This window comes from Lutra lutra, chromosome 15, assembly GCF_902655055.1.
Source record: "Lutra lutra chromosome 15, mLutLut1.2, whole genome shotgun sequence".
Taxonomy (NCBI): Eukaryota; Metazoa; Chordata; class Mammalia; order Carnivora; family Mustelidae; genus Lutra; species Lutra lutra.
Window position 1 is genome coordinate 22,653,606 of NC_062292.1, and position 13,727 is coordinate 22,667,332.

Below are 13,727 nucleotides of genomic sequence, written 5' to 3' on the forward strand. Positions count from 1 at the left end.
CGACGATGAAGTGGGATGGAATTATCAAGAAATTTTTTTTTAATAAATATTAAGAAATTTTTATTGTAGACATTATTTGTAAGTGTAAGTGAGTTCTTTCACATTTTGACAAGGCAGTTTTCAGCTTGGTGTGGATCAGGACCAGCGATGAAATCAGGTCAGGGTTAAGGTGAACATCAGGAATATTTGTTGCAAATGTTATGTGGTAAAATGGAGTGATTTTATGTTTTATAACAACTGGGTAAACATCCTGTGACCCTGTGAATGTAAGCATCTAGATTTTAGAAGATGTTACATGTTTTCTTGCTCCAAATTCATTAATTCCCCCCACCACAGTGTAGATATTGGAAGAGCCTGTTTTATCCTTGCTGAACCAAACATTAAAATGAAAATGAGTTTGTATAAACTAGAGGAAAGGCACCTTCTCTGGGAAACAGCTACACAAGCCCACAGCTTGGCCAGCCTGTAGTTTTTTGTAAAAAAAAAAAAAAAAAAAAAAAAAAATTCTTAAAAATTAACCCTTTCCTGGGCAGACAAAACTTTCAACCAGGCACAAGGTTTGGCCCCTGCTCCCAGTCTCCCCTTTGGTCCCTGTTTGCCCACTGCCTGCTGCTTCACGCAGCCCATGATTGGCCTAATTCCATATATTAGGCAGGAATCTTGAAGGAACCCTGCCCTGGAAAGAACTCTGTCCTCATTCTGGCTCCTTCATATTTTTAACTTTAATTTTTTTTTAGTTGTTTAAGTCTTTTTTTTTTTTATTTTGAATTTCATTTTAATGAAGGGTACTAGTGGTACAAATGAGATAAACAGTGTATGCCTAACATTTCTAGAATTAATGTGTATTGATAGAGGGACTGTCAGGTAGGTGTAATAATGGCTTGTTAATTATTTTTTAATTTTTTTTTTTTATTTTTTTCAGCATAACAGTATTCATTATTTTTGCACCACACCCAGTGCTCCATGCAATCCGTGCCCTCTACAATACCCACCACCTGGTGCCCCCAACCTCCCACCCCCACCCCTTCAAAATTCTCAGATCGTTTTTCAGAGTCCATAGTCTCTCATGGTTCACCTCCCCTTCCAATTTCCCTCAACTCCCTTCTCCTCTCCATCTCCCCTTGTCCTCCATGCTATTTGTTATGCTCCACAAATAAGTGAAACCATATGATAATTGACTCTCTCTGCTTGACTTATTTCACTCAGCATAATCTCTTCCAGTCCCGTCCATGTTGCTACAAAACTTGGGGATTCATCCTTTCTTTCTTTTTTTTTTTTTTTTTTTTACAGCTTTATAAACATATATTTTTATCCCCAGGGGTACAGGTCTGCGAATCGCCAGGTTTACACACTTTACAACACTCACCATAGCACATACCCTCCCCGATATCCATTGGCTTGTTAATTATTAAGAAAATTCTGTAGATCGTCAGTACGTTTGATCACCCCCACTTATCTTAAGGCTGAGAAATTCAAAAGCCCTTTAAACATGCCTACTTTGGTTTTAGTACCAGCCTAGATTGGAGAATGAGATTCAGGATGTTCTTAGGGATTTATTAGTTCTTAATATTCATTTTTTTTCCTTTTTTAAATTAACATATAATGTATTATTTGTTTCGGGGTACAGGTCTGTGAATCATCAGTCTTACAGAATTCATAGCACTCACTATAGCACATATTCTCCCCAATGTCCATCAGCCAGCCACCCCTCCCTCCCACCCACCTCCACTCCAGCAACCCTCAGTTTGTTTCCTGTTATTAAGAGTCTCTTATGGTTTGTTTCCCTCTCTGGTTTTGTCTTATTTCATTTTCCCTCCCTTCCCCTATGATCCTCTGTCTTGTTTCTCAAATTCCTCATATCAGTAAGATCATATGATAATTGTCTTTCTCTGACTGAATTATTTCACTTAGCATAATACCCTCTAGTTCCATCCACATCGTTGCAAATGGCAAGATTTCGGGGTTTTTGATGGCTGCATAATATTCTACTGTGTGTGTGTTTGTACACACCACATCTTCTTTATCCATTCATCTGTTGATGGACATCTAGGTTCTTAACATAGTTTGGTTATTGTGGGTATTGCTGCTATAAACATTGTGGTGCACGTGCCCCTTTGGATCACTACATTTGTTATCTTTGGGGTAAATACCCAGTAGTGCAATTGGGTTGTAGGGTAGCTCTATTTTCAACTTTTTTAGAGTAGTTTTAGATTCACAACAAAATTGAGCAAAAAGAACAGAGTTCCAATATATTTCTTATACCTATACACAGAGAGCCTCCCCCACTGTCAACATCCTATATCAGAGTGGTACATTTATTACAATCTATGAAACTACATTGACACATCCTTGTCACCCAAAGTCCAAACTTTAGGGTTTACTCTTGCTATCATACATTCTGTAGGATTTCACAAATGTAGAATGACACGTATCTAGCATTATAGCTTCATACAGAGCAGTTTCACTGCCCAAAGCCTCCCTCTGGTCTGTTTCTTTATTCCTCTACCTCCCCACCTAATGTCAGGCAACAGTCGATCTTTTTACTCTCTCCACAGTTTTGCCTTTTCCAGAACTCAGATTGTTAGAATCATACAGTATATAGCCTCTTCAGATCAGCTTCTTTTTCACTTAGGAATATGCATTCGAGTTTCCTCCAGGACTTTTTTCATGGCTCCTTTTGTTTAATCACCAAATAACATTCCGTGGTCTGAATGGACCAGCTTATTTGTCCTTTCACCTATTGAAGAAACATCTTATTTGCTTCCAAGTTTCGGCAATTATAAAGCTGCTATAAACACCCATGTTCAGATTTTTGTGTGGATGTGTTTTCATCTCCTTTGGGTAAAAACCAAGAAACATGAATGCTGGATAAAGTGGCTGTCCCGTTCGGCATTCCCACAAGCATGCGTGAGTGTTCCTGTTGCTTCGCATCCTCACCAGTATTCCGTGATGTCAGTATTTAGGATTTTGGTGTTTCTAATAGGTGTGTAGTGTTATCTAGTTGATGTTCTAATTTGTATTTCCCTGGTGACATATGACATGGAGCATCTTTTCATATGCTTACTTGTCATTTATGTGTCCTCTTTGGTGGGATGTCTGTTAAGTTCTTTGCCCATTTTTTAGTTGGGATGTTTGTTTTCTTATTGTTGAATTCTGAGGGTTCTTTGTGTATTTTGGATAACAGTCCTTTATCAGATGTGTCTTTTGCAAATATTTTCTCCCAGTCTGTGGCTTGTCTCCTCCTTCTGTTGAGACATCTTCATTTTTCATCATACGATTTTGAACAAGGTCTTTAAGAATTTTAAACTTTAGTTTCTTTACATCTATACTGGCATCATATTACCTGCTCTCACAGGATTGTTATTATTATCAAATTTCAAGTGCATACAAAGAGCTTTAAGTAAAAGGCTATGCAAAGAAAAGTTAACTTAGTACTATAACTAAAAAGCAGTGAGTTATCATTTATCCGTTGACTGCTGGGTTTGTCCCACAAAGGATGCCATTTCCAAATATCTCATAAGGAAAGTAGATCTTCTTCTGGTATAGAAGTGAGGCTTATTTAATAATAATAACAATGATGATGATGATACTTATGATGGTGAAGAAGAAGGAAAAGGAGAAGGAGGAAGAAGAAGGAAAAAAGAAGAGGAGAGGAAGGGGGAGGAGTAGGAGGAAGCTCCAAATATTTGGAAAATAATTGGTATCTTCTTTGTATCCTATGTAACCAGAAAATATAAGTCACCCACTATATTTTTTAAAAAAGATTTATTTATCTGAGAGAGAGAGAGGGTGCGTGCGTGTGTGTGCTCAGAGGGAGAGGGAGAAAGAGTCCCAAGCAGACTGAGTTAAGCACAGAACCTGATGCAGGTCTCGATGTCATGACCCTGAGATGGCAACCTGAGCTGGAACTGGGTCTCGATGTCATGACCCTGAGATGGCAACCTACGCTGGAACCAGTGTAACCGACTGAGCCACCCAGGCGCCCCTAACTCATTCACTTTAAAGCCCAATTTGTTCTTATGAAAGATTTTCTTTGTCATATTTGGCTTTAGAGAAGTGTGGGAGTAGAAAAATACATATATATATTTTTTGTGAGTACGTAGTATCTGAATCTGCTACTGAGAGGTCTGTTCATTTACTCAGCTCAGTTAAGCCAATCTTTGGAATTTTTTTAGATTAAAAAAAGTCAGTATTTCTTATGATTTTATGTATGTCTAGTTAACACATATTAGAAATTATGAAATTTGAACATAGACTTTCTTTTTTCTCAAATACACACAAGTGCAGTTTTATATATGCGTGTCTATTTATACAGAGTTCCCAGAAAGCTGAAAGAGGGATGCTGGCAGGTGAAATTATCCTCCACCACCCAGCGTTCCTCGACTTGGATTATGAATGAGTAATACTGATGCAAATGAGGCCGCTGCTGCCAGTGCCACCAGTATCTCTACTACTAGCCCATGTTTCTAACGAATCGGTGACAGGCCAGGCATTTTCCTGAGAGAGGTACATGAATGGACTATCTCAGTTCATCCTCTCACCAGTACTGCGAGGTGTCCTGATGAGGAAATGAAGGCGGAGAAGAGTTATCGAAACTGGTAGGCGGTGCAGAGAGGATTGAAATCCAGTCTGACTCTGAAACCAGTGTTCTAAACAACGACACAGGGCGGCTTCCCAGCAGTGGTGATATGGGCACAGGTTCTAAGGGAAAAGTCATTTAAAACTGCCTCTTCTGGAAGATTGCTGAATTTTAAGACATGTTGAAAGCATGTGTTTAAATTACATGGTTTTAAATTCCCGACTTTATAAGCAAGAATGAAATAAATGACTGTTCACAGAGTGTTTACTGAGCAGCAGATACGTGTGTTGAATCCTTCAGTTGTCTGTCTCCGTTTGCGTGATTTCTGGATGTTTACTAAACAGGATAGGGGAGGAAACTTAGTAAGGAGGAGAGGATTAGCTACATGGAATTTCCCTGTGTGTGTGTGTGTGTGTGTGTGTGTGTAGCCAGAGAAAAGGAAGAAAAGGACTAGAGGACAGAAAGGGAAAAGTAGAAGTTTGCCTGGAAATGTGAGAATAGACCAAGTAACACATCAAGAACACAACCTATAGACTGACTATAGGTAAAGAGTAAATTAAGAACATCTTAAGAACAAAAATGATTCACTGAAATATTTGCTGTACTAATTTAGACAAATAAATGTTTGTTGAATCAAAAGCCATCGAGCTTAACTATTAATCTTAACATTCATTTGCCAAATATTTTTTAATGTTTAAATTCAATTTAGTTAACACACAGTATATTATTAATTTCAGGGATAGAATTTAGTGATTCATCCATTGCACGTAACACTCAGTGCTCATTACATCACGTGCCCTCCTTAATGTCCATCACCCAGTTACCCCATCCCCCCACCCACCACCCCTCCAGCAACCCTCAGTTTGTTTGCTATAGTTAAGAGTCTCTTATGGTTTGTCTCCCTCTCTGTTTTTATCTTATTTTTCCTTCCCTTCCCCTATGTTCATCTTTTTGTTTCTAAAATTCCACATGTGAGTGAAATCATATGGTATTTGTCTTTCTCTGACTTATTTCACTTAGCATAATATGCTCTTGTTTCAACCATGCCATTACAAATGGCAAGAATTCATTCTTTCTGATGGCTGAGTAACATTCCATTCTCTACATGTGTGTACCACATCTTTATCCATTCATCTGACGATGTACATCTGGTCTTTTTCCATAGTTTGGCTATTGTGGACATTGCTGCTATAAACATTGGAGTGCCTGTGCCCTTCAAATGGCTAACAGACACGTGAACAAAATACTCAACATCACTCAGCATCAGGGAAATACAAATCAAAATACGATGAGTTACATCACACTGGTCAGAATGGCTAAAATTAACTAGTCGGAAAACAACAGGTGTTGGTGAGGATGTGGAGAAAGGGGACCCTCCTACACTATTGGTGGGAATGCAATCTGGTGCAGCCACTCTGGAAAACAGTATCGAGGTTCCTCAAAAAATTAAAAATAGAACTACTACGACCCACAATTATACTACTGGGTATTTATTCAAAGTTTTTTTGTTTTATTTTTTTTTTTTTAGCATTAAGGCCAGCTTTATTTTATTTTTTTAATCATTTTTTTAATTTATTTTCAGCATAACAGTATTCATTGTTTTTGTACCACACCCAGTGCTCCATGCAATCTGTGCCCTCTCTAATACCCACCACCTGTTTCCCCCAACCTCCCACCCCCCCACCTCTTCAAACCCTTCAGATTGTTTTTCAGAGTCCATAGTCTCTCATTGTTCACCTCCCCTTCCAATTTCCCCCAACTGCCTTCTCCTAACTCCCCATGTCCTCCATGCTATTTGTTATGCTCCACAAATAAGTAAAACCATATGATAATTGACTCTCTCTGCTTGACTTATTTCACTCAGCATAATCTCTTCCAGTCCCATCCATGTTGCTACAAAAGTTGGGTGTTCATCCTTTCTGATGGAGGCATAATACTCCATAGTGTACATGGACCACATCTTCCTTATCCATTCATCCATTGAAGGGCATCTTGGTTCTTTCCACAGTTTGGCAACCGTGGCCATTGCTGCTATAAACATTGGGGTACAGATGGCCCTTCTTTTCACTACATCTGTATCTTTAGGGTAAATACCCAGTAGTGCAATTGCAGGGTCATAAGGAAGTTCTATTTTTAATTTCTTGAGGAATCTCCACACTGTTCTCCAAAAAGGCTCCACCAACTTGCATTCCCACCAACAGTGTAAGAGGGTTCCCCTTTCTCCACATCCCCTCCAACACATGTTTCCTGTCTTGCTAATTTTGGCCATTCTAACTGGTGTAAGGTGATATCTCAATGTGGTTTGTTTTTTTTTTTAATTTTTCATTTTTTTATTTTTTCTGCATAACAGTATTCATTATTGTTGCACCACACCCAGTGCTCCATGCAATCCGTGCCCTCTACAATACCCACCACCTGGTGCCCCCAACCTCCCACCCCCCACCCCTTCAAAATTCTCAGATCGTTTTTCAGAGTCCATAGTCTCTCATGGTTCACCTCCCCCTCCAATTTCCCTCAACTCCCTTCTCCTCTCCATCTCCCCTTGTCCTCCATGCTATTTGTTATGCTCCACAAATAAGTGAAACCATATGATAATTGACTCTCTCTGCTTGACTTATTTCACTCAGCATAATCTCTTCCAGTCCCGTCCATGTTGCTACAAAACTTGGGTATTCATCCTTTCTTTCTTTCTTTCTTTCTTTTTTTTTTTACAGCTTTATAAACATATATTTTAATCCCCAGGGGTACAGGTCTGCGAATCGCCAGGTTTACACACTTCACAACACTCACCATAGCACATACCCTCCCCAATATCCATAACCCCACCCCCTCTCCCAACCCCCTCCCCCCATCAACCCTCAGTTTGTTTTGTGAGATTAAGAGTCACTTATGGTTTGTCTCCCTCCCAATCCCATCTTGTTTCATTTACTCTTCTCCTACCCCCTCAACCCCCCATGTTGCATCTCCTCTCCCTCATATCAGGGAGATCATATGATAGTTGTCTTTCTCCGATTGACTTATTTCGCTAAGCATGATACCCTCTAGTTCCATCCACATCGTCGCAAATGGCAAGATTTCATTTCTTTTGATGGCTGCATAGTATTCCATTGTGTATATATACCACATCTTCTTTATCCATTCATCTGTTGATGGACATCTAGGTTATTCCAGGGCTGCAAGGCTGGTTCAACATCCGCAAATCAATCAATGTGATACAACACATTAATCTCAATGTGGTTTTAATTTGAATCTCCCTGATGGCTAGTGATGATGAACATTTTTTCATGTGTCTGATAGCCATTTGTATGTCTTCATTGGAGAAGTGCCTATTCATATCTTCTGCCCATTTTTTGATATGATTATCTGTTTTGTGTGTGTTGAGTTTGAGGAGTTCTTTATAGATCCTGGATATCAATCTTTTGTCTGTACTGTCATTTGCAAATATCTTCTCCCATTCCGTGGGTTGCCTCTTTGTTTTCTTGACTATTTCCTTTGCTGTGCAGAAGCTTTTGATTTTGATGAAGTCCCAAAAGTTTATTTTGGCTTTTGTTTCCTTTGCCTTTGGAGACATATCTTGAAAGAAGTTGCTGTGGCTGATATCAAAGAGATTACTGCCTATGTTCTCCTCTAGGATTCTGATGGATTCTTGTCTTACGTTGAGGTCTTTTATCCATTTTGAGTTTATCTTTGTGTACAGTGTAAGAGAATGGTCGAGTTTCATTCTTCTGCATATAGCTGCCCAGTTTTCCCAGCACCATTTATTGAAGAGACTGTCTTTTATCCACTGTATATTTTTTCCTGTTTTGTCGAAGATTAATTGACCATAGAGTTGAGGGTCCATATCTGGGCTCTCTACTCTGTTCCACTGGTCTATGTGTCTGTTTTTATGCCAGTACCATGCTGTCTTGGTGATCACAGGTTTGTAGTAAAGCTTGAAATCAGGTAACGTGATGCCTCCAGTTTTATTTTTGTTTTTCAACATTTTCTTAGCGATTCGGGGTCTCTTCTGGTTCCATACAAATTTTTGGATTATTTGCTCCAGCTCTTTGAAGAATACCAGTGGAATTTTGATTGGAATGGCATTAAAAGTATAGATTGCTCTAGGCAGTATAGACATTTTAACAGTGTTTATTCTTCCGATCCAAGAGCATGGAATAGTCTTCCATCTTTTTGTGTCTTCTTCAATTTCTTTCATGAGTGTTTTGTAGTTCCTCGAGTACATATCCTTTACCTCTTTGGTTAGGTTTATTCCCAGGTATCTTATGGTTCTTGGTGCTATAGTAAATGGAATTGATTCTCTAATTTCCCTTTCTGTATTTTCATTGTTAGTGTATAAGAAAGCCACTGATTTCTGTATTGACTTTGTATCCTGCCATGTTACTGAATTGCTGTATGAGTTCTAGTAGTTTGGGGGTGGAGTCTTTTGGGTTTTCCATATAAAGAATCATGTCATCTGCGAAGAGAGAGAGTTTGACTTCTTCATTGCCAATTTGGATACATTTTATTTCTCTTTGTTGTCTGATTGCTGTTGCTAGGACTTCTAATACTATGTTGAACAAGAGTGGTGAGAGTGTGCATCCTTGTCGTGTTCCTGATCTCAACGGGAAGGCTGCAAGCTTTTTCCCATTGAGGATGATATTTGCTGTGGGTTTTTCATAGATAGATTTGATGAAGTTCAGGAATGTTCCCTCTATCCCTATACTTTGAAGCGTTTTAATCAGGAACAGATGCTGGATTTTGTCAAATGCTTTTTCTGCATCAATTGAGAGGACCATGTGGTTCTTCTCTCTTTTCTTATTAATTATCACATTGATTGATTTGTGAATGTTGAACCATCCTTATAGCCCAGGAATGAATCCCACCTGGTCATGGTGGATAATCTTTTTAATGTGCTGTTGGATCCTGTTTGCTAGGATCTTGTTGAGAATCTTAGCATCCATATTCATCAGTGATATTGGTCTGAAATTCTCCTTTTTGGTAGGGTCTTTGCCTGGTTTGGGGATCAGGGTAATGCTGGCTTCACAGAAAGAGTCTGGAAGTTTTCCTTCTGCTTCAATTTTTTGAAACAGCTTCAGAGAATAGGTGTTATTTCTTCTTTGAAAGTTTGGTAGAATTCCCCGGGAATCCATCAGGTCCTGGGCTCTTGTTTTTTGGGAAGTTTTTGATCACTGCTTCAATCTCCTTACCAATAGATATCGGTCTATTTAGGTTGTCGATTTCTTCCTGGTTCCTGTTTTGTTTTTAAATGGACTTGGGAATCTGTATAATGTTCTGGTTCTTTTTCCTTAGGCACTGAAAATGAAGATGCTAAAAGGGAGTACCACAATGATAATCAAGCAAGTTGGGTCCATCGTATGATAATGGCTTTGGTGAGTGATTCAACTTTATTCAACACCAGAGAAGGACGTGCTGGGAAAGTGCACAACTTCATGTTGGGCTTGAATCTCAATACATCCTATCCAATGTCTCCTCTGAAAGACTTCATGACACAGGAATCCTTGGACGAAGATGAATTGGATACAGCTGTAGCAGGTAAGCACACAAAACATAATCCATGGAAGCTAATTGAGGAGATCTTTATTCCTTTCTAAGGAGAAGCCTTTTGATTATTGTCAGTATCTCTCCATTTATATTCGCTTACAGCAACATCTGTTTAATTCAAAATTACTCCAAAGTACTGGTCTATTTTGGAAGAAAAACATTTGTTGGGCAGGAAATGGCATAGTTACGTCAGCATAGAAAATTTTCATAGAAAATTTTCACACTGAGGAGGGACCTTAGATCCTCTCTGTATTGGACAAGGTTCACTCAGAAAACAGGAAGCCGTCTCCCTTGTGTAACTGAGAGGGGTTTAAAGTAGAGAATTAGGTGTTTACAAAGTTGTTCCAAGGCTTGGAAGAGCAAGCTCCAGGCTGAGCTTCCAGGAATGATTCCAAAAACACTTCAGAATCACCCCCACAGACGCCCCCACAACCGTGCTTGGCAGTGGAAATGGCAGAAATGTAGCCTCTGTCTCATTTCCTCTTTTGAATCTCCTGTGGGTGTTTTTCCTTGGCAAAGGGCAGGTCTCAGCAGAACTGGCACGTATGGGATTCTGGTTCATGTGGTCCTTAGCCCAGCTGGGTGCCACAGCGGGGGAGTGCCTGCTACCCAAGGTTCCGAGTGGAGTTTTACTTCCAGTCTCTGTCCACGAAGCTCCTGGGCCTGTCCCTCTGGTTCTCAGAAATGTTAGGTAACTTTCTTAAGGCCAGATGGTAGATTTGTCAGATTCCAAGGAATATTCCCTTTATTCTTCAGTTCCATGCATGTTTCAGATTAAAAGTTTCATTTGCCTTTGTGACTAATCAATACATAAAAATCTTTCTTATAATGATCCTGTCATCTAAAATCTTCCTACTTCATCAAACCAGCATTTTTCTGTTAATTGCCTAGTTGTTGTTCTCAGTCATTTTTGCTTAAGGGCGTCAACAGGATGCTTTGGAAACGTTAAGTGGGATTTTTCCAAAACCCTTTCTTCTGCTCTTTGGTTAAGCATCATGCCTATAAAATATTTGTGGAAATTAGGACGTGGCTTTAGGTTTGGTGGTGTTTCTGGTAGTGCTGTTTCCATTTGTTGCTTGAGCTTAAGGGACATTGCAAAAAGCAAAGGTTTCCCATGTTGTTTAAACAAGAGAAATAGACACTCACTACACCTTGCATGATGTTTATGGCATCAAAGTCTAGGATGTAAGGTCTTGTATGATTATATACCTGCAATCTACACCCTTTTCATATTAACAGTGATAGAAGTATATTCGTGATAGAGTCAATATCTATTTTAAAATTCATCGAAAATTTAAAAAAAAACAAACCCTTGCCCATTCATCAGTGACCTCATTTGTCTTATGGCTCATGATTATGCTTATTGCCTTTATGATACCCATTAAATGTGTCTTCCTTAGAAACTTGGGCTTTATGGATGAATGATGACGGCCATTAAAAAAATAGTCTCAGAGGTCATTTAGAACTAGCAAGAATCTTTATAGTCATTTTACTCTAAAGAAAAGAGAGATCAAAGAAAGTCATTCTCATTGCCTACAGTTCTCCTCTGAGCTAGAATGGGGTCACAGACCTCAGTGTTGCTCAGAAGCTTTTCCTTTCTGCTAGGTTCCCTTCCCCACAGCCCCATTTTTGTTAGTCATTGTTTTGCTGATGTCAAATGGAAGTTTCCTTTCTGTGTACTATATTACATCTGTTTTATGTTAGGACTTTGATAGAATTACCCAGAATAGCTCCTGTGGTTTGTACCCCTTGCATCCTGCACTCTACATTTTAACAACTCTCTGGTGGTTTTGCAACATTTTATGCAGACTGAGAGGTGTTCGGGTTGCTGGATCAAATACAGCAGGCCTACTTAAATTTGAATTCCAAACCATATATATGTGTGTGTATGTAGTGTAACTGTGGCCCTTGCAACATTTGGGACCTACTTGTACTAAACCATTATTTGTTATGTGTCTGAAATTCCAATTTAATAGCATCCTGTATTTGTAGTGGATAAATTTGGCAACCTTAAGGAATGTCTTTTCATTATTTGCACCTATTTTCAAAGTGTACTTCATTTTCATCTTCCTTCTTTCATCTGTTCATACATTCACAGAGTATTTGCAGAGGACTTGCCATGCATTTGGTGTGAAGGATCCAGTCATCCACAGTACACATGTAATCCTGGCCCTCATAAAAATTGAAATCAGTTCTTGACCTTTCCTTGAAGTTTTGATTCTTGGAAGGATTTATATATTTTAGTTAAGAATAATGGAAAAGTAGAATAAAACTGACACCTAGCAATCCCGTTTCTGATGGACCTGTGTATCAGTGAGGACACGTTCCTCACTTCTCCTCTCCATGATGCTTGGAGACTAGAGTTCCATGTCACCTGGTCTGACTCCTTTCTTTATTGGGTACCCTTTGAAAGAAGCCTCATGGACAGTTCTCATAAGTAAAAGGAGGAAGTAGAAAACTTTATCATCTCGAAATACGATATTACATTGAAAGAATGTTTATTCTTTCATTGACCTATTTTGGAATGTGTTAACCTAAAATTGTTTTCAATTAAAAATAAAATAAACTTTAATTTCTTAATGTTGTATCTCATAAAAATTCTATTTCACTCACTATGTATTCAATTGGAAAAAAATGTGTATGGCATATAGATGCTAATCAAGAGTCTAGTCAGGTCAATCATGAGTTCATTCAAATTTATAATTTACAGACTAACATTGTTTGAAATGAATGTATCTTAGACTGGATTTACTAAATTGATTAGTGCTCTCTCAGGCAGGTCCTCATGAAGGTAGACCCCATCTATCTTCTGATCATTTCTAAGTTTTAGACTAACCCTGTGTGTGGAGCTAAAAGTTAAAAAAATTATCATAATATGTAATCATCTTGGTTCATAAAGTCTTCATTAAAACTTCTGTTTATTATACAGGGGCACCTGGGTGACTCAGTCAGTTGAGCCAGGTCATGATCTCAAGGCTGTGGGGTCGAGCCCTGCATCAGGTTCTGCGATCAGTGGGGAGTCTCTGCCTCTCCTCCTGCCGCTCCCATACTCTCTCTCATACTCACTCCCACTCATACTCCCTCTCTCTCTTTCTCTTTCTCAAATAAATAAATAATCATTTTTAAAAACTCTGCTTATTATATAGTTAAAAATGCCATAATTCAATTAGAACATTAAGGTTATTTCACTCATTTTTGTACTTCCACCACACAATAAAGAAATAGAGATTTTTATCTTATCCAGATATTACATTAGGAAAATCTTACATTTCAGTTTACCCTCTGATGATTTTGGTTGTACAGATTAAAATTTGAGTATCTTAGAATTAAAACAATCTCTCCACCTAAGATGAGAAAAGAGTGGTGCCGTTGTTGTGTCTATTACATCACCTTGTAGACAATCTTTTGAAAATAAGAGAAATAATAAGATGAGCGAATTCCTCTCATTTGTTTACTTCAGAATCGTTGTATACCTTTAGAAACTTAATTTCTGAGAAGCTGTGCATTATTTATGTGGCTTCTTTCCTGTTTACTTTTGTGTTTATGTTACTTACTGTGACACATACCATCTGGAATAAAAAATCGAGGCATGCGTTAATTTAGGCCA

The 13,727-nt window shown here is 38.6% G+C and overlaps 1 protein-coding gene across 2 annotated transcripts in view; it reads left to right on the top strand.

Moving 5' to 3' along the window:
- The window catches only part of PLA2G4A (phospholipase A2 group IVA), a 169,895-nt gene that overhangs the window by 129,267 nt on the left and 26,901 nt on the right, over positions 1-13,727 (top strand). For both annotated transcript variants that reach the window (XM_047705424.1, XM_047705425.1), the window contains one exon: positions 9,869-10,111. In XM_047705424.1, the coding sequence (XP_047561380.1) occupies positions 9,869-10,111 (243 nt within the window). The remainder of the gene's footprint in view (positions 1-9,868; positions 10,112-13,727) is intronic.